At 46.2% G+C, this 22,500-nt stretch overlaps 1 protein-coding gene across 1 annotated transcript in view; it reads left to right on the forward strand.

The window, feature by feature from the left end:
- Positions 1-22,500, forward strand: part of celf5a (cugbp, Elav-like family member 5a) — a gene marked incomplete at its 5' end in the record, with an annotated part of 168,024 nt that overhangs the window by 121,317 nt on the left and 24,207 nt on the right. Inside the window, 2 exons of the mRNA XM_083671945.1 lie at positions 17,501-17,629; positions 19,543-19,622. Of these exons, the coding sequence (XP_083528071.1) occupies positions 17,501-17,629; positions 19,543-19,622 (209 nt within the window). The remainder of the gene's footprint in view (positions 1-17,500; positions 17,630-19,542; positions 19,623-22,500) is intronic.

Here is a 22,500-nt window from a genome sequence, read left to right on the forward strand (position 1 = left end):
AGAGAAAGCTGCAAGCTCGGTGCTGTATAAGCACACTGGGTGTAGGGACTGAGGATGTGACAGTGGGAGAGGTTTTTGCAATCTCATCCAGGCTGTGGATACGGTGGCTGAGAGTCTCAGGGAGCTGAGTGACACACACATCTGAAAAGACCTCAATTTTGAAATAGGATGGTTACTAAAATGCTGTAACCATGCTTTTCAAGTCTCTGTGTGCTCTCAGAAAAAGGAGTTGATGGAAAAGAAAAAATAACATTCCACAATCCCCAGCCCTGAACCTTGAACGCCTTTCTCTTTTTTCTTCAAGAGACGGAAAGGGAGGAAAAGTAAATTCTGAGACTTTCACGCTTCAAATGTTCTTTGGCCTTTTCTGTTCTGTGACCACCCGTGTCACCAGCCCCCCTCCCCTCGGCCCTCTCTCCATTTTCTTCCAGAGACACTTTGGAAGCAAAGGTCCCTTGACTTTGACCGTAGCTCAGACAACAGATGGTTGAAAGCCTTGTTTGAGGATAAAAGCAGAGAGGGACCATAATCCATATTTTGACAGGAACATACTGTACCGGCTTTAAGAGCTGTGCGGCAAAGCAACAGCAGTCTCCTTCTCTTTGCTGGCGCGTTCCAAACGTATGCCGTTTTATATCCACTTCCCTCTGGCCCCTTGATAGATGTACATGCTAAGGTCAGAGATCATTTATATGGTATTGGGCCCATTTTCTGCAATTAGAAAGTATACCCTCCTTTTATTGAGGCGTTCAATCACAGCTTGGGGCAGTAACACTTACTTGTGTAAAGCACCGTATTTAATACACTAACAACATTTCATCAACTCATTTGGATTCAATTTGTAATGTATTCCTATTTGCATGACAATAGAGTTGATTAGTTTGTGTTATTATACAAGTAGAAGGAGCAATCTATATTCCACTTGTGTACAAACCAACACGTTTTGAGAGAGAGTGGAGCTTTCTATCGGTATTTCCCCCCAAACCTTCGCCGGGCGTGTTTGTATTCTGTTGAAGCATTAGCAGTCGTTAGATTTCCATCAGTCCAGTCGCTCATTGATTTGTTGGCCCTCAGAGTGTAAACACACACACTGTGTATGAATATAGAGTGTGTGTGTGTGTGTGTGTGTGTGTGTGCGTGTGTGTGTGTGTGTGTGTGTGTGTGCGTGTGTGTGTGTGTGTGTGAGTGTGTGTGTGTGTGTGAGTGTGTGTGTGTGTGTGTGTGTGTGTGTGTGTGTGTGTGTGTGTGTGTGTGTGTGTGTTTGTGAGAGTATCAACATCAAAGGATATGTGTGAATCTCATGCCTGTTATTTTCTCTTCATCTCCACATATGAAGTGAGTTTGAAGTGATAAGGATACATACCGGGGCAGCACATGAAAGTAACATGTCGAAGGTAGCATGATAGATGAATACATGAATGAATTAACGGTGCAGTGGATCAATGTCTGCTAACATTGCCCCTGTCAGAAAACATAAGCCCAACTCTCACTCATTTGAAAAAGTGTACTTTTATCCATTATACTTGGTTAAATACATTGCCATGTTTGCTCCTGCATGGCATTCAGTACAAAGAGAACACAGCCTCACTATTTCAAGGAACAGGAAGTGCTATTGTCTGAGGTCTCTCTCTGATTGGCTGGGGGCCAGGAGGTGATGCCGTAATAGGGCCAGAGGACAGGGCCTCTGTCAGCGGCTGCCATGGAGACGGTTGTCATTCTCTCTTTTTCTCTTCCATCATCATTCATCTCTCTCCCTCTGTCATAACCCACAAGTAGCACGCCACTTAGAATGAAGCACTGTGTCGGCCGTGCATGATGATGGTACGGTGAGCTAGTTTAGGTATTGAAACTAAGCCTGGGAGTCTGGGAGAGTGGGTACCACTGGAGGCTGGTGGAGGCAGAAATCGGAGGATGGGCTCATTGTATCAAACAACATTCCTCATTCCATTCCATGCATTGCAATGAGTTTGTCCTCCGATTTCTACCACCACCCTTCTTCCCTGTCCTCCTGTCCTCCTGTCTCAAGAGCTCTGTTCCAGAGGAATGCTGCTATATTAATCACAGGTACCACTACTGATCAAGGGTTTAATTTACGCCTGAATAGGGTGTGCGTGTCACCATCAGACACGCCAGATTGTCGCCCCAGACATTGCCAGTGATGGATCGGCTTTGCCTTGAAAAAAGGGGCCGTCATCCTAGGATTCAGAATCCTTTACCCCTGGATGCATTGATTTCTCCAGTTACTGCAGGTCAGTGGAAGGAAATTGAATTGGAAATTGTAGGAACCTGGGGTCTATTATTTCTTTTTCTGGCGGCATTTTTTTTTGTCCCCCCCCCCCCCACCCGCCCACCCCCCCCCACATACACACACACACACACACACACACACACACAACCCCCCGCCCACCCCTTGCCGCCGCATTTCACTAGACAGCAAAGATTCTAATGGGAATAGCAGTTACTGTCAGGACACAGTTAAATGACTGCTCTGACTTTGGCTCCTCTAATAACATCGTCCTCCAATGCGAAAGGTTACATTCACCCCTGTGGTTTTAGGGCAGATCGTTATGCATTTATGAAAGGCCCTTCTCCCCTTCCTCCCCTTCCTCTCCTTCCTCCCCTCCGCCGCTCATGGGGTTACCAGCACTTTTACTGAGAGAAAGAACATTGGGTCATATTTTGCCGGATACCTTGCTGACATATTTTACCTCTGGGATAAGGGGTGAGGTATTACTGTAAAAGAGGGGTGAGGGAGGGGGGGGGGGGGGGGTATTTGGGGTGTCAGTGTGTGTGTAAAGGGCACAAGGGTGGGAGGGGTGTGGTGTTGGTGGTGAGGGGGGGGGGGGCAGCTCAGCTGTGTTGTTGGCATGAACATGAGCTTTCCTGGACCTTTTAGGGTAGTTTGATGTGTGTTGCTTTTGTGACGTAGCATATGGTATATTAGGATGGAGACTTATGATCCATTTATGATGGATGAAATACATTACATGTTTGTTTACATTTTCTACTATTGTTTTATATTCATGAGCATTTAATCACTCTAAATGCTGAATAAAGTCTTCTTTTGAACAGATTAGAAAAAAACGCATGTCCTTTTTTGTCATGAATTCATGCACCAAACAATCCCGCTCCAAAAAAGTATTTTAAGAAAACTGATGTTTTGAAACCTACTTCAGCCCAGTCTGATATGAGTGTGTTTTGTTTGTATATTCGGGGATAAAACTGGCACATTCCCCCTCTCCTCCCAGGGGTTACTGGATTAAACAGTAAAGCATTTTATGAATTAATTACAGTGCACAGAGAAATGCTTGTTCAGTGCTGAACAAACTAAAATGGGTTGTTTTTTATTGTGTTTTTCAGGCCCAGTCTTATTTTGCTTTATGGAAAAAGTTTCAGAAATGAAAGTGACATTGATTAAACTTTAAACAAAATAGTCCCAGAAGAATGTCTGAAATATGCATTATTATGTCTCAGAATTATTGTAAGTAGTCTAGGAATGTCACATTTATATTTTATTGAGGACTGGGATTCAACTGTAGAGGTCATGACACAAAAATGTCCATTTATGGTTGTGTTGAGCAATGAGGTTGAGACTCACATCATTTAAAACCATTATTCAAGAAGCTGTAGGGTTGTAATGTCATGTCCAACATTTACAGTAACACAAAACACAAGTGGAGAGACGCTTATGATAGAAAAACAATATCTTTATTATACCCAAGACTATCTGCTCCATATTTATATGCATCCCCACCTTGTCAAAACAAGTCATACAGGAATCCAGCTGTGACAGCGATGTAGCACAATACTGGGTATTGCTATTACAACCACCTTCGCTTTGAAGTGAAATAGATATTCACTCCATTCTCTGTAATCTCTGGATTTCATTCTAAAAGCCGGTCCGTGACAAAGATTCCACTCTTATCGCTTTCATTCTCTTTCTATAGCCTGTTGAGAGAGGCCCGGTAACGTAGCAACAGTTACTATGGGAATGGGACCACACAGAGAGGTCAATGCGATGGCCTCCACTTGGCCTCTTTGTGCCAGGACTCATGCATTGATTATTCTAATCTGCAAACATCCATAAATACAGCATGACGCAGACGGCATAGAAAAAAATAATACTTCCACCCCTTTGGAGCAATAGTTGGTTTGGCTTATAATGCAATGCACTGACACTGTCTGTTCTGACTTATATAAGGCTATTCAATAACACCGATTCGGGGGTGTAAACAGAAATTGTATTCAGTAGAGATGATTACTTGATACGGTTTAGGTTTAGGAGGAAGACACGTAGAGGATTTTGATATCAGACTGCGATGAATTAAATTGTAAATGTAACACACACACTGCCTTGCACTCAGGTGCTGGGGGCGAAGAAAAACACACAAAGGGGACAGGTCCTCATGCTGTTTGTCTTCCATACACACAGCTCTGGCCATGTTTCTTTTCTTCACACTTGCTAGCTGTATGTCACATCAAACAGTGCCCACACAACAAGCCTTAGGGCAGGCATGGTGTAGTCACACACTCCTCACACATTGTACTTCAGGCCTAAATATACACACAGTCAACACACAGCGCAGACCGGTTTCACACATCCACTTACTGAAAGAGCTGCAGCCTTCCCTCAACCCACTCTTCCTCTCGCTCTCCCTCTCCCTCCTTCCTCTCCCCTCCCTTTTTTTCTTCCCCCCCCCCCCCCTCCTCTCTCCCTCCCTCTCTCCATCTCTCTTTCTCTCTCTCTCCCTCCATGTATTTTATGGAGAGCTGAAGTCTCCACAACACCTGCTCTCCAGGGACCCTTAATTGACAAGTGTGTACAATAACTAATCAGCCACGGAGCGACTGCCCTTTGAAATGATGAATTGACTAAACTAATTTCAGATAATCCTTCACATTACTGAGCCACGCTGACACCACCAATTGATATTTGAAATACAGACGCCCCCACCTCTGCATTCTGCCAGTCATTTCAATACGGCCCACACCCCATAGAAAAGGTGGTCTGGTTGATAAACCGCTGACAGAGCTCTAGGAAGATTAAAAGTATTTTCTACCTCTGCCTAAGCATATGTGTGTGTTAATGCATACACACACACACACACACACACACACACACGCACACGCACACACACACGCACACACACACGCACGCACACGCACACGCACAGGCACACACACACACACACACACACACACACACACACACACACACACACACACCTACACACCTACACACACACACACACACACACACACACACACACACATATACAGTACCGTATGCACAAGCACACACACATACACAAACTGTAATAGATTAATTTAAAAAGGGCAGGGTTAAGTCTTCTGGGCATGTGCTCATAAAAGTTCATACTTCTAAGAGGTTTACATTTTTTAAATCCTATTTCTGTGTTGATGCCTAACCTTTCCCCCGGAAAGCTGTATAATGTGTTCTGTCAACACTGTCCTCTCCTCCAGATTACCGTTGTCAGACAGCGGTGGATTGAAAAGGACAGAGTGTTGTTTTCAGTAATATGAAAACTCTGACGGATCAGCATGACATGGCTGGACCAAAACACAGGACAGAGGAAACTCAGACGTCCGTCAAATGCACTGCTTCTCACACTTGCAGCAAGTACTAAAACACCTGAAAAGTTTGCAGAGGCCACAGAGAGAAAAGTCAGGGCATACAATTAATCTGCTTTACCACAGGTGTCTAATTGCCAGAGTTTCCCTATCATTACATCATCTTTACAGTATGATTAAGGAGCTAGCACCAGGTCTGAAAGAGAATGGACCGGAATATTTGGTCTTTGATTAAAAACTGGGTCTTTGGTCTTTGATTAACGCTGGACTATGGAAATTGCCCACAGGTTCTCAATCAGGCAGACCCTAACATATTCATCAGGAGGTCTTAGATTAAAACCCCACTAATTACAACATTAGGAAGTACTGTAGTTGAGGAAGTGTTGGATCTGTAGGAAGTTTTATCCAGGGGTGGATTCACACAGCAGAGAAGAGAAGAGCAGGGGGGAGGAAGAGGAGGATGAGGAGGATGAGGAGGATGAGGAGCGGGGGGGGGGGGGGGGGGGGGTCTTGTCAGAAAATGTCATTCAGCGATGCAGGAGGAGAGACAGCAGGAGAGGATCCGTGGGAGTGAGGAGGGAGTTTCCTGCTAGACAACCGCGAGGAGGGGATTGGGGCTGCGGTGCGGTCCCCCTCTTCCCTGCATGCATTTTTCATCACATGGTTGCTTTTTCATACTATTTAGCCTTTTCCATCCTCTCTGTAGAGTTGCATATGGTGCGTGCTGACGTGGCACTTCTCTCCTCACTCACAAAGCCCTCTGGTGCTCAGTGTACTTGGAGCCGGAGTTGGAGCTGGAGTTGGAGCCGGTCCGTGTGTGTCATGCACGCATGCTTCCGGGCCTTCCCGTATGCCTGGGCCAAGAGAGCGCATGGAAGATGCATTCTATCTGTAGGCCTACTGGCACCCTGGCCTCCAAATGGTGGAGCGGGAGCATCCAAGTTATTTTGAGCTGGAATTCAATCTCATTTTGTTTTTGGCCTTCAGCGTCTGACTGAGTGGGTGGGGAGATCAGTCAAATTTGAAAGGTCAGAGAGAATTAAAATGCTTATCGTTCGTCAGCGCAAGAGGAATTTAGAGTGAGCATCCGGCTCGAGTTGTTGACTGAGGGATTGGAAGTGGAAATTACCGTGAGCGCTTCACTGTTTTTACGGCTATTAACTTGACAGTTACAAAATCATGCAATGTTTTATGAAGACAAATTCGTTACGTATTCTGCTTGTGCAGAATAAACACAGCTTTTAGCCGTATGTTTCAATGGTTTTATTGACAGCAGATGCTGTGCTACTGTATAGGATTGCTGCTGTGCAGAGAGGACATATGTAATGACAAACCCCCCCAAATGTAATCAAACCAATACAGGGGGGTAAAATAGCCAGGCTGAAACTTAACTGACAGCCGATGAGCAATCCCACCCTTCCCTCTTGATGCTTTGCTCGATATATAGATAGTTATTTCATTAGATATCGAGCACAACATCTTGAAAATGAAAACAAATGGGGCTGTCAAGACAGTGGGGGAGGAGGAGGAGGGTAGGGAGGAGGTGGGGAGAGGACCGGGTGAGGAAGGGAAGAGTGAGTGCTAGCCATCCCTTTGCTGTGTGTGGGGGGGGGGGAGGCGGGTGAGGGAAGAGGAGTGGAGAGTGAAGTGCTGGTCATCCCTCTGTTGTGGGGGGGGAAGCGGGAGAGGGGTGCAGAAGCGGAGAGAGGAGGGGAGAATGAAGTGCTGGTCATCCCTCTGCTGTGGGGGGAGGGCAGGGGAGGAGAGGTGAGGAAGGGAGAGTGAGTGCTAGTCATCCTTTTGCTTCTTCCTCTAATCCATTTTTAATAAGAGCTCAGGGGCAGGGCAGGTCTGCAGCGCTGGGCCCTTGGTGCTCCCCTCTCACTTGTTAAAGCCCCCCCGGATGAAGGCAGCAAATAGCCAGTTCCAAACAGGCCGGGCCCCAGTGGGAAGAGACTAATATGGAGAGGGGGGGGGGGGGGGGGTTGGAAGTGGTTAGGGCCAGTGGAGCTGCCAGTTTCACTTCTGTACAAGGAAGATGCTTTGGTTCAGTTGCAACAACTCGATAGTTTGCAGTACTGAGAGGGTTACTGTTTCTTATTGGTTTTCAACTGTGAGAAAACCGAGAAACATGAAACAAAGTTGTTTATACCATTGACAACTGTATATATTTATTATTAGTCATTCAGTTTGCTGAAACACAGAGTACCTCAGCCCGATTAGCTGGCACATAGTTTATTCAATAGGCGCTGATCGACCTTTCTGCCTAATTAAAGTCTACAACGTCCATATCTGTTAGGGAAACAGCTTGGCTGTCACACTGAGTGGCAGGCAGGGCGCCTCTCCCTGCTGCAGTAACATACCACTATAGAAGAGTTGCATACCAAGCATACCGTATGACAACCAGGTGAAAAGTTCCAACATTGTGTCTCCTATAGGAAAACACTATTAAATCAGCTTGAGTTAATGTGGAATCGCAAAAAAGATATATATTGGTGACATGCTTTAAGGCTTATGTATTTATTTATGTATTTGTAGCTTTACCTTATGCAGCATTTTTTCTACTTATAACTGTTAACACTGCAGTTTCGGGGAGTAAAGGTAGCCCTAACGCACTGCTAATGCACCCGCCCTGAGATTACGGAATGAATATGGATTAGGGAATAGGATTCAAAAGGGAGACGTCGTGTATAATGTATATGGCAAATCTAAATCCACCTTCAGCAAGGTCTCCGTGTGTGGAGGCTGGGGGGGTTAGTGTCGGGGTGAACCCTCCTCGCCTACTGCACTGCCACTCCGGGTGGGGAAGGCTGACATGCAGGGTGGCCTCTAAGCCTCTTTCATTCAATGCCAGCAAAGTCATCTGGCAGCTCAGGAGTCTCCCACACAAAGCCGCAGTGAGATATAGAGCGTATTCTTGTACATCCTTACTCTTCTCTACCCTGGCATGGCATCATGGCCCCCTCTGTCTATCTTCTAAGCCTCTTCCCTTTTCAGTTCTCTCTCTCTCTCTCTCTCTCTGTGTGTCTCTTCCCATCTTTCTCATTATCTTTCACTATATATTTCTGTCTCTCTCTTCTTCTCTCTATATCTCTGTTTTGCTCTCTCTCTCTCTCTCTATCTCTCTCTCTCTCTCTCTCTCACTCTCTCTCTCTCTCTCTCTCTCTCTCTCTCTCTCTCTCTGTCTCTCTCTCTCTCTCTCTCTCTCTCTCTCTCTCTCTCTCTCTCTCTCTCTCTCTGTCTCTCTCTCTCTCTGTAGGATCATAGTGCCTTTATACCAAAGTGTCTACTGTATGTCTTGGTTTGCTGCAGTTGTCTGAGGCAGGGATCTCAGCAGAGTAGGAGGTTGGTCCTGGCAGGGTGGATATCACGGGGAAGGCCTGTTTGGTTTGGTGTCTAATGAAGTTTGTTGTCTCTTGCTGTAGTCAATTTTGTCCTTTGAAGGGAAGAAAAAAGTTAATTACTTGAGAACAACCACTGCATGAAGGTAGCTCATTAACCATCCAAGATCACCGCAAGGTAAGAGGCGAGAGAGAGAGAGAGAGAGAGAGAGAGAGAGAGAGAGAGATTAGAAGAAAAAGGAGAGAAGATAAAAAGAGAAAGAGAGCGATAATAAGAGAGAAAAAAGGAGAAGGAAAGAGGGAGGAGAAGAAGCAGGCTGAGAGACTGAGAAGGAGAGAGAGAGAGAGAGAGAGAGGGAGAGAGAGAGAGAGAGATGGGGGGTGGAGGTTGGAGTGGGTGAGGAGAGGAGAGGGGGCTGGTTGAGGGGGGGTGCCCAGCATTACGCTCATGCATCAGTGTCAGTCGACCGATGAGAAAATAATTAAGAAGCAGGCTGGGGCAGTGTTAAATACTGCCAAAGGTAAGCCCTGATACTGTACAGAAAAATGTGCTCAGGATCTGAGGTTGTAATAGAAATGCCAGTAAATGGAATGAAAAAAAAAGAAAATCCATATCATAACTGATGCCAAAATGCCCTTCGAATGGCATTATGACGGCAGACAATATAAATAGCACTGCAATATTGTAAATGTTTATATACGGGTGCGTGGAGACATTGCGCAGCAGTTTGAGGATTTATGGCCGCCACAGTAATACGTCGAAGCCCAACACATGGCAGTGAGTAATATTTCACGTTTGTTATCATATTGAGTGTAAATTTGCTGAGACGTATATGGTGGAGATAAAATATTTTAAGCAATTTCTCGTTCTATTCTTTCCCCTTGCAGTTGGAGGTGAGGGAGGGGGAGGCAGTGGGGGGCGGCCAGGGGAAGACAGGGGGGGCGGGCGGGGAGAGGCGGGGGGGGGGGGGAGGTGGGGGGGGGGGACATGGCCATGGGTTCGCCTGGCTGTAACACTAGCAGCACCCTAGAGGTTTTATATGGTGCACTCAGGGCTGGCTGCAGCCAGTGGACAGTAATTGTATGTCCAAGGCTTCCAGGCAGCGGGGCTGTGGAGCTGAAATCCCCCAGCAGCATATTACAGCCATCTGATCCAGTTGATAAATAAAATCAGTGGAGTGCTCAGGACAACATTAGACTCTATGACAGTGGTGAGGCCAACGTTAGCCTATAGAACAGTGGTGAGGCCAACGTTAGCCTATAGAACAGTGGTGAGGCCAACGTTAGCCTATGGAACAGTGCACAGGCCGACGTTAGCCTATAGAACAGTGCACAGGCCGACGTTAGCCTATGGAACAGTGCACAGGCCAACGTTAGCCTATAGAACAGTGCACAGGCCAACGTTAGCCTATAGAACAGTGCACAGGCCAACGTTAGCCTATAGAACAGTGCACAGGCCAACGTTAGCCTATAGAACAGTGCACAGGCCAACGTTAGCCTATAGAACAGTGCACAGGCCAACGTTAGCCTATAGAACAGTGCACAGGCCAACGTTAGCCTATAGAACAGTGCACAGGCCAACGTTAGCCTATAGAACAGTGGTGAGGCCGACGTTAGCCTATAGAACAGTGCACAGGCCAACGTTAGCCTATAGAACAGTGCACAGGCCAACGTTAGCCTATAGAACAGTGCACAGGCCAACGTTAGCCTATAGAACAGTGCACAGGCCAACGTTAGCCTATAGAACAGTGCACAGGCCAACGTTAGCCTATAGAACAGTGCACAGGCCAACACAGTCTGTCTACCAACCAGGCCGCTCGATATCTGTCTGTTTTACACTGCCCCATTGAGCTCCTGTTTGGCATCCACTTATATATTGCTTTGTCCACCAATCAGCGCCGAAAGAATATCTGAACACTATTGAAAAACCCATCTGTTATCGAACTGCAGAATGTGGAAATATGCAGGGGCTGCTTGGAGCTGTTCCCTTGTGTGATTGGTGGATCGGTGCACTCTGTCTGATCTGCTGCTACTGTGGTAAAATGCTTTCTAGGGGTGATGCCTGAGCTGACCCCTCACTAAAGTGTTTGTTTGGAGAAAGTGTTTCAGAGCCTCTTGGCGTGTTTGTGTACTGTGTGTGTGTGTGTGTGTGTGTGTGTGTGTGTGTGTGTGTGTGTGTGTGTGTGTGTGTGTGCATGTGTCTGTGTGTGTGTGTGTGTGTGTGTGTGTGTGTTTATCTGTGTGTGTGTGTGTGTGTGTGTGTGTGTGTGTGTGTGTGTGTGTGTGTGTGTGTGTGTTGTTGGTGTAAATGGGTTAGCGTTAAAGTGGTTGGGGACCAGTGTGTTTCAGTTTGCCCAGTAAAAGGCGGCCTGTGTGCGTGTTAAAGCACTGAGGCCTAATACATCCCAGAGGAGTGTTTAGTGAAGGATGTGCTGCTGCAGCTCTGCTATTAAGACCCTGCGAGCACTGCTCTGTGGCATTTACACTGATGGCCATATCAATGAGTAGCCTTGACACCAACATGATGAAACTGTGACACGGAATCAAGCTTGCGTCACTGCGGTAAAGTACTGGGAATTTGCGTGTCCCTACAGCTACAGCTTTAAAAAGCGGAACACATTTGAATGGGATTCAACGGCCCTTGTGTCTCTGCTTTACAATGGGGACTGAAGGCAACGGGTTTATTTGTGTTTTTCCCTTTTCTGTGCTGTAACCAAGCAACACATCCACAGTTGTGTGAAAAGCGCTAATAAGCAAGCTCATTAGGAGTAATGTATAGTACACTGTGAACCGTATGGGGTAGAGGATGTGCCTCGAGAAGGTTCAGTCGTTGCTATATCAAAAGGCTGCAGCGGATACGTTGCAACCAGACACTAATTTACAGAGGCGCTGATAAACAAACTGATGACAGACTTTATGGACAAAATCTCCACAGTACCTACACAGGAGTTCTCTCAGAAGTGGTTCCAGCACTGTGACACAATATGTGGCCGTCCCGCACTCTGTGGTGAGCACAGAGCACATAAAAGAGAGTAATTATTCAGGGGGGTTTATCTGGCAGTGTTCACTCACAAAGCAATGATGCCAAGCTTGGGCTAGCCCCCCCCCCCCCTCCACACACACACACAACCCACCCCTATCCCACCCCCAATATCCTCTGGTATGTCTGAAAACCACCCAAACACACAGATAGACAGACAGACAGAAAGGCAGGCAGGCATGCAGGCAGGCAGGTAGACAGACAGACAGGCAGGCAGACAGACAGGCAGGCAGACAGGCAGACAGGCAGACAGGCAGACAGACAGACAGGCAGACAGACAGACAGGCAGCAGGCAGGCAGACAGACAGACAGACAGGCAGGTAGGCAGGCAGGCAGGCAGGTAGGCAGGCAGGCAGACAGACAGACAGACAGACAGACAGACAGACAGACAGACAGGCAGGCAGGCAGGCAGGCATCCAGGCAGGCAGGCAGGCAGGCAGGCAGGCTGACAGACAGACAGGCAGGCAGGCAGGGTGACAGACAGACAGGCAGGCAGCTAGGCAGGCAGGCAGGCAGCTAGGCAGGCAGGCAGGCAGGCAGACAGACACACAGACAGACATGCAGGCAGGCAGGCAGGCAGGCAGATAGACAGACAGGACCCACTCAGAGAGCCCCCTTTGTCTCATTAATTCGAACACAGCCTCTAGATTCATAAATATAATACATTGGATTAATTTCAACTGGCTAAGCACTATGATCTCTTAGGGTTAATTAATTTAATCTATTCTGTGTGTGTTTTTTAACTTAATTTTTTATGGTTGAATCCTCGCTGAAAAACCATAATGGAGCGAAGGCAGTGGTGTTTAGTATTCCAACGGCAAATGTTGTGATTCTCTAGTGTTGACAGGGAAGTGTGATAGAACACAGTGGCGCCTACCTTAACCCCCCCCCCTCCCTATCTCTCTTATCTGGCTCTCCAAATGAGAAAAGCCTGGATGGTTTCTCAGTGCCCCATTTCTAGCTGACTGGATGGTATCTAATTTGGTTTAATATATTTATCCATTCATTATTGTTCTTTTTATCAGGCGGCTAATATTGTTAATAATTTGTCCTTATCTATGTGGCTGACAGCCGAATTTACACTGGAGCTCAGCAGGCAGATGGAGAAATGACCCCACTCCAACCCCCCCCACCCCCCCTTCTCTACAAACTCCAATGAAACATGACTGACAGCTCGCTGTATAAGTAGTTGTCATAGCAACCCATCTCTCTCTCTCTCTGACAAGAGTTTTCTCTATAACACACACACACACACACACACACACACACACACACACACACTCTCTATCACTTTCTCTCTCTCTCTCTCATTCACACACACATGTGTTTTTAGAGCATAGGAGGCCACCAGGATTCAGTACTGCTCTCCTTCGTTAACCCCCCACCCTCCCCCCCCCCACCAGCACCCCCCCACCAGCACCCCCACCACCAGCACCCCCCCACCCCTCTCTCTCCTCACCACACTCACTCTCTCCACCCAGTACAATGATTTACAAACTCCAATGGCACACCTCTTTCATCCATCCAGGCTTATCGAGGGCTGCAGGAGGGTGTGCAAGCCAACACATGGGCCCTGGCGCCTTCACAATCCCACTCATGAGGGCTTCTTTCTCCAGGAGCCTGCAGCTCCAGAACCCTGAAACCCACCCCATTGATATTCAGAGGAAGCCTCCTCTCCATTTCACTGTCTAAACCCCAAGCAGTAAGAGCTGCAGGAATGTAATCAGAAGACACACTTTAATAAGTCTCAAACTAGCATGTTGAACTCGGACTTGCAAGTGGCTAATGTATGCAAGATGGAGGAGGAAAACCTTGAAACTTTCAATGGGAATAGGCCGTATGCTAAATTACAAAAGAAACCGACAGAGAAAAAGAATGTATGAGGGGGCGATTTATGATTCATGGTTTTCCACATTAACAATGACTTGAACGTAAATGTGTAATTATATGTTAATTACCACTAATCCGGTAAGGGTATTGAATAATAATAATTAAATAATAATTTCAGATAAACCAAATTCTTAATTCAAGTTTGATTTCAAATTCATATTAAAACAGCCCCTATTGATTAGAGAGAGCTGGGAAAGGCTGAGTAACCTTGAGGATATCTAACCAGCCAGTGCATTCACTATGCATTATGCTGATGGTTTAATTTCCAATGTATTTATGCCAAACAAACCCCTGCTTATCAACTCAGGGCAGATTGAACATGATGGCTAGAACTTTCAGGACTGAAGTAGTGGGTGGTTAGGATGTGTCATTGGAACACACGTCACATTTGTTCTCATCTGCTGCATCTCAATGGCAACATCTATGTTGTTGTAGTCCACTAAGCCGAGCATTGATTACTTTTTCTTACGATGACTGATGGATAGATGATTCACTTACTTAAACAAATGTATTTGTTGTAAGTGGCTTTGGATAAACGCGTCTGCTAAATGCCATAAATGTAAATGTAAAAATGTAAATGTAGTCCATTTACTGACTGTATTAGGTGAAGAATTTTAGTTTTTTTTTTTTTATAACTGAAAGCATCAACAGGACAGTCTATGAGGGCTGTGTTGGTATATATTAGTCTATACGTCTAGATATAGCTTAGCCATTTACCTGAGCCTTTTATCCATGGACTGTGTTGGTATAGTATTAGTCTATATGTCTAGGTATACCTTAGGAGCCATTTAGCTGACGCTTTTATCCATAGACTGTGTTGGTATAGTATTAGTCTATACGTCTAGGTATACCTTAGGAGCCATTTAGCTGAGGCTTTTATCCAAAGTGAGTATAGGTTGCAGATGAAAGTATACTGTAGATACACGCTTTGAATACCGTCTCAGTTGCATCCAAGGTCAGTTCACCAGTTCACAGAGTAAAAACAACAAACATCGTTTTTATAGAGTAACCAATAGAGTGTTGTTGGCACCCTGCTGGGAGACAGCACTAATCCACAAAGCTGCATTAAAAACCAGTCGATAAACTGCAGTTTCAAAAAAGTCCTTAACAGTGGGACATGCATCTTATTGAGTGGTGGAGATTTTTAAATAGCAGCATGAGCACTCCCCCCTTTTCAATGATTTAACAACAGCGAGCTCAGAGAGTTTATCATCAATCGGGGCTTTCCCTAAAGTAGTGACTAATTTATAAGTGTGTGACAGCACACGTATGAGTGTGTGTTTGTGTGTGGCTGTGCGTGCGCGCGCGCGTGTGTGTGTGTGTGTGTGTGTGTGTGTGTGCCTCTGTGTGTGTGTGTGTGTGTGTATGTGTGTGTGTGCGCGTGTGTGTGTGTGTATGCCTCTGTGTGTGTGTGTGTGTGTGTGTGTGTGCGTGCGTGCGTGCGTGTGTGTGCGTGTGTGTGTCTAAGTGTCTTTGTACAGTACTGTAGATAAACAGGATAATGTTCGTGGCTGTGTGTTGTAGATGAACACCAGCCTGAAGTCCCAAGGTGCCGTTTTACTCCTGGATGGAATAAAGTAGGTCTGGAAAAAGAAGAATGGTGTATTTTCATGCATTGTTAGGTGGTTTTCAAAGCACTCTCACTAAGGAGAGGAAAATGCTCTCTCCCTCACAGCAGGAGCTGTGGAACTTGTGCTAAACACTAAACACTTTAAATATAAGTCATTCACATCCCATCACATTAGGCGTGCCTACTACGGTACCTACCTGCATGTTGATGTGCACTTGAATTTCCAGATGAGGATCTTTTAGTGCCATTTCTGATGAAACGCATTCACATTTCAAGGCTAACAGTGAGAATGTGACTCCAATTTGTAAAGGGTCCTTTTTTCGACCAAACTATAAACCAAATGTTACACATGGATCTGATATATAGGGCTCTATTCATGATATGCTCAGAGTCCAATAAATATTATTCCATTCAGCCTGGGGTGGTTTCCCAGTGAGCAATCTATCAGCTATGGGACACTTCCAATGTCGTATTTTAAGACGAGCCATAGGAGGTCTCTCCATGGCGAAAGCGTCACAGTGCAGCACATATGAAATTCATATAGGTCAGCTGCATACATTAATCCTAGCTTGTCACATTCCCATAATCCATGCTGCGAGAGTTATAGGCCTGGAACTTACCAGGCAAAGGAGACAATTCCCCCCCCCCCACCACCATCCCCCCACTCCACCCACCCCACCCACCTTCAAATTCATAACCCCCCCCCCCCCCCCCCCCCCGAAGGAAAAGGGAAGGACCGTCTTGGCCTTTTATTTTCCAGTTCAGGGCTTTCTTTTTTGCAGATAAATGCTCTCCAATCCACCATGACAGATGTCACATTGCATCGCTTCCATTTTGATACATACCCTCTGATCCTGCCACTAACAATAAAGCGTGTGCGGGAGGGCCTCTCTTCCCTAGACAGCTCTCTGACACTCGTCATTATTTTAAAGGTGCATCATTGGCCCTGCTGAGTGCTGGAGCCAGCCGGGTCCCTGCCACAACGGGGACCCCAGCCGGAGGAATATGGATATCAGCGGGTCTGGGTCAGGGCACAGCGCAACAACACACAGTAGTCACGGTTACCCAGGTCACCCTGACACAGCAGATTACCACAGGCAGAGAATTATGTTGAACCCTGAAGCAGCCTGCAGTCCTTCTCTTTCCTTCTCGTGCATTTTCAACTTGCATTCTTCTTTTTGTTGTTTTCCTGTGTTCTCCCGGGCGGGTGCCTTTATTTCGTCGTAGGTGCGCTCGTAAAAAAAAAAAGTTTAAGACATTTGTAGAGCGAAGGTTTGAGTCGTTTTCGCTGCCAGCGGAATTCAGATTCAGTGAACGTAGCATTAATCATACGCGTAGCGCTAGCTACATCAGTAAACACAGCATGTCAGGTCAAGGTAAAGAGCAAGTCCCACCGCATTTAACAGGACTCAATAGTATGGTGTACCTATTGAGAAGTCAGCATTATTCACTTCAGCCTTCATGCGGTTGAAAGGTGCCATTGTTCATTGAAGAGCTCGGAAATATTTCTGTAGTCTAGTACACTGAAAACACTGGATCAGCAGCAATTAAGCCTATAGTCTGAGGGTTACAGAGAGAGAGAGAGAGAGAGAGAGAGGGAGAGAGAGAAACAAACAGCCTGTATTCACGAACATTGTATGTCAGCAGGAGTGGAGGCGTAGGACTGTGCCTGCCTGAAGGTCCTGGTGTGTCTGAAGGACCACAGTCGCTTTTTTTCACCGTGCCTTCCCCTTGTCGCTCCCTCAGGGCAGAGGCACAGCCGTTCACTCAAACAACCCCAGGCCTCGCCAACCCAGCGCCCAAATATGGGAGCGAAACCAATTATCTTAGAAATTAAAATAAACAGACTTGGCTCAGGAACAATAGACTGTGACTCAACTCACCAGACCTACAGTAACTGGGGCAGACAAATACAGTCCCTGACTGTGTTCATGTGCTGGCCTCTGAGCCCTGGGCAGAGAGACCATCAATACAGTAATGAGATTTTTTTTAGTCATAAACGGCTTGTTTGGAGTTTACAGGTTGGTCAGAGTTATAATTTAACCCTCTTCCTGTTCTTTGTTCCAGAAGACAGGAAGTTGTTCGTGGGGATGCTGAACAAACAACAGACTGAGGAGGACGTGTACCGCCTCTTCGAGCCCTACGGAGTCATTGAGGAGTGCACCGTCCTAAGAGGTCCGGATGGAAACAGCAAAGGTAGGAGCCAAATGATGACCCACTGACACCAACTTGGTCACTGACATTGCCATTTCCTCAACTAAGAAATCACATATTCATAAAGGGCATATGTTTATATGTTTTGTTAAGAGATTTACAAAAGATTTACGAAAAATCTATTAAGAAACTAGAAAGAATGAAGCAGACTTATTTTTCATAGTTTATATTATTTTCTCAGTGTATTCTCCCATCGATTGTAGGGCCATAAGGCGAACACTTACATAAAATAACTGTAAGTCTTCACTGATGTACTGTAGGGCCTATGGTCTGGTCTTGCTGTGCCATCCAGACATCTGGGACAGAGGAAGACAGCGATGCCATCTGACGTGCAGCAAAGAGCAGTGGGAGTAGTGGTTTACCATGTCTCTGAAACAGATTCCCATATTCCCAAGCCAGTGCTTCTGAAGATTGTTGTGGAATTATGTCTGAGGTTACGGGCAGTAGCATTCTGACTCGGCGCTCGTACAGAGGCAGAGAGGGAAAGACGCATGTCAAAACAATTCCAAGTGTTTCCAGCGAAAAGACGGGGGCAGCGAGAGGAAGTTCCATACAACTATGTTTGTGTTCTGTCTATTCCCTGAATCACTCACAACATCAGCCTCGTAGCCTCAGATGACACACCTGTTTACATCTCCTAATGGATTTACAAATGACTTGTCGACAAATACATGTCTGTCAACAAACCCTCATACTTTGGGCTCCAATTTGCTTCCGTTAAAGGCCGCTGTTTTAGTTGACATGACCGCTAAGGCCATACAAACTTGATTCATTGTTGAACGGATGCCCTAAAAAAAAAAAAAAGATTAAAAATGATTATTAATATGGTTAATGCATTGTTTATAAAGGGTTTATAAAGGGTTTATAAAGGTTTAATGAACCTGTCGAGACTTTTCTCATGTTTCTTGTCATTTGCATCGGCAAAATAAATAAGCAATTCTCCTTTATCTCTCGCATCCCCCAATCATACACATAATTACCTGCCACTTTAGTGTAGTCTTTTTTTGTTCCATGTTTGAGGGTGTGTGTCTTTTAGGTATTTAATTATAATTATATAATTAAATGCCTACATGCATTTAATTATATAATTTAATCTTTTTAGTTTGTGCGTAAAGGCTCTCCCAACATATTTTCTATGAAGTATGCATATCTTCCTATAATCTACAATATACAATGTTTAAGATATTATCCTATTTTATTTTATACCCTATCAAATCCATTATTTAATTAATAATTGGGACAGAGAGAGGAGGCGATCGATGTATGCAACATTGGTCATTTAATGTCACAAGTCCACTGACACTCCCATTGGCTGCCTGGCCTATACTGGTGCTGAGTTTGTGTTGGTCGGAGCAGACTCCCTTTGTGATGACACTAAATAACCAGAACGGTCTGAGCACACGGTTTTAGTAGTGCGCACCGCTGATGGAGCCCGATATGTACATGTTTAATTATGAATTCTAAAGTCCATTTAGTCCATCTAGTCCACGTAGTCCATTTAGACTCATTACCCCCTCAGATGGTGGGCTTCTTTCAAGGAAAAATGTAGAAAAATATGCGTAATGACTTAAAACAATCAGAATTACAACCGGGTTTGAATTCTATATCCATAGACAGGCATGTGGTGCTAAATAGCATGCTTTTCTGCTTCACCAGTGCAGTCTGTACCAGAGCCTGCGGCTCCGGCAGCCTGGAGGGAGAAATCTGCTGTGCTATGGGCCTCTCTGTGCCTTGCTACAATGTTTTGACGCGCTTCTCTTCACAGTGTTTAATAAAGGCGCCCTGCCTCTGTGTGTGTGTGTGTGTGTGTGTGTGTGTGGGTGTGTGTGTGTGTGTGTGTGTGTGTGTGTGTGTGTGTGTGTGTGTGTGTGTGTGTGTGCCTTTCTTTCTTCTAGGCTGTGCCTTTGTAAAGTTCTCCACACACGCTGAGGCCCAGTCTGCAATCAGTGCCCTTCATGGCAGCCAGACCATGCCAGTGAGTACAACTCCTGCCTACGTCCTACACAACACACACACACACACACACACACACACACACACACACACACACACACACACACACACACACACAAACATGCACAACACGTACCCACAACCAACACGCACAACATGCCCGGCACGTATTTACACCCCGAAACAAGCAACTTTCTGAGTTTTCGACTACTGATCAAGAGCTTGCAAAGGGTTGAACTGTCTTTCAACTCAAGGTATTTATTGACTCACTCAAAGTGCAACTGTTCTCATAAATATCCCAGCTTCAAAGTAAACAGGTACAACCATAAGCCTTCTGTTTTTGTTGGTACTGATACTGTACACTTGTCTCATTTCTAGATACAAACATTGAAATAATAACCAGCGAACTATCATAATTCAGTCACTGGAGAATAACGTTTGAAATGGTAATTAGATACAATTAGCTGGGTGGTTGCGTTCGACCCTTACATGAATACAGATATCAGCAAATTACTCCTGTTGGATTTCCTATGAGGACTGGCAGTAAAGTAGTGGTTGTTGTTTGTATTTCTATGTGGCTCATGGATAGATAGGACCCCTCGATAACTCCAGGCACAAAAACACAAGCTATTTACTCTGCAACACTCTGAACCTGAATTGTGGACTTAGATTCTGTACGGCACATATTATTCAGTAGTTTGAAGTACCCTCTGCTTTTATCGCCTGTTATGTTTGAGAAACTCCCACCGCTGCAGAGGCAGAGAGGAAGGACCCTGAACCCTGTCTCTCTTCCAGGTGTAGCGTCACACCGTGTGATTTTATTATTTACTGTGGCCGGCCAGCGTGTGTAAAGAGAGAGCGTAGGAGTAACTGGCTGTGTCATTAGTTTTGGTGCAACCTTGAGGTCAATGTAAGTGTAAAGGATAGTCTGGTGCTGGCCTTCTGTGGGTTTTATGGTAGGCCTACAGGAACCTGGCTCCCCCTTCCTCCCTCCCTCCATCCCTCCCTCCCTCCCTCCCCTCCCTTCTTCCATACATCCCTCCCTCCCTCCCACCCTCCCTCTCTCTCTCCCTCCATCACTCCATATCTCTCTACCTCTCTCCCGTCCCTCTCTCTCTCCCTCCATCACTCCATATCTCTCTACCTCTCTCCCCTCCCTCTCTCTCTCCCTCCATCACTCCATATCTCTCTACCTCTCTCCCCTCCCTCTTTCTCTTCCTCCCTCCATCCCTCCATATCTCTCTGCCTCTCTTCCCCTCACTCTTCTCTCTTTCCCGGCCTCCCGGGATATTAGGCAATAGACTTGTTTACTCCACCTTTCACCACACCGCCTGGTGAATTATTCATCGGCGTATAAGCAGGGGGGCAGATAGGGAGGACGGGACGGGCAGGGGAGGGAGAGGAAGAGACAGAGACAGAGAGAAAGAGAGAGAGAGAGAGAGAGAGAGGGGAGGGAGGGAGAGGGAGAAGGGAAAAGCCTGCGAGGAGTGAACGGATAGGATTTATACCCTCCTGGTTGGCTAAATTGATTATAGAAATCTGATCAGCATCTCATATCCTTTGTGTGTCGGGCTTTGGCTTGGGGTTGGGGTTGAGGTTGGGCTTGGTGGGGTTGGTCAGGGGCCAGTCACCACTCTCTGTCTCTGTCTCACCGCCAGGATGAACACCCCTCCATTAGGCCTCAGTCATATCAGGGCCATTCGGAGGGCAGGCCAATCGTTACACTGCTACATCTCCATAAGTACCGCTGGACGTAGGAAGGGAAAGGGCCATTTAGGGTAGCAATCTTACAGGATAAGCCCACAGTGCATCCACACCCTCAGCCTGCGTTTGATAACTATTGCATGTAATGCTACTGTTACTGTAACCCTATGGCCAGGTCTTATGTGCAGGGAGAATATAGAGGAGTCATTTCTTAGAGTGAATATAAACTAAGGTATCCACTAAAGAATGGATGCAGCACATACAGGCTATATACCAAGGGCATAGATGCCTAGGTAAAGAGATGGCTATGAATAATTTCCAGCCGAGAGCCTGGCCGGGGTGTTGGAGTGCACGGAACGTAAACGCTATAACTAACAGCAGCAGTTTCTTAATAGATCAACAGCAGATCCCCCAAGCATAGTGATAGGCTCCTCTCAGGGTGTGCGCACACACACACACACACACACACACACACACACACACACACACACACACACACACACACACACACATACACTCCTCTCTCTCCATCTCTCTGTCAAATGCTCATACAGCCATGAGCAAGGGTCAAAGGCTCACTGACTGATCTTATTTTCCAGCTCGGAGGGCTTGAGCTGAATACATTTGCGTTTCCATGTTTGAGGGTGTGTGTCTCTGAGTGTGTGGGAGAGACAGAGAGAATCAAAATCTGAGTGAGGCTGAGATTGCCAGAGAGAGTGTCAGTGTGAGATTGCGTGTGTGTGTGTGTGTGTGTGTGTGTGTGTGTGTGTGTGTGTGTGTGTGTGTGTGTGTGTGTGTCAGTGTGTGTTTGCCTGCTTGCGTGAGAGTGTGTGTGTCCATCTATCCATGAGCTAATCTATCGCCTATATATGCCTACATGTGTGCGTGACTGTGTACTGTATATGTGAGGCTGAGATTGCCAGAGAGAGTGTCAGTGTGAGATTGCGTGTGTGTGTGTGTGTGTGTGTGTGTATGTGTGTGTGTGTGTGTGTGTGTGTGTGTGTGCATAAGGGCCGGGGTGGAGGTGGAGGGGGTTATGACAGGTCAGATGTGAGACCCTGACAGACTCTCTCCTCTCCTTACCTCTCCATTCCATTCCACGCACGCATGGCCCCCCGCTCACCTGGGCCGCAGCCCCCACGCGCCCCGGGACGACACTGCACAATTAAACATTTAAATACCGGGAGCTGTAAAGC

Source organism: Argentina silus (genome assembly GCF_951799395.1).
Source record: "Argentina silus genome assembly, chromosome: 6".
NCBI classification, from domain to species: Eukaryota; Metazoa; Chordata; class Actinopteri; order Argentiniformes; family Argentinidae; genus Argentina; species Argentina silus.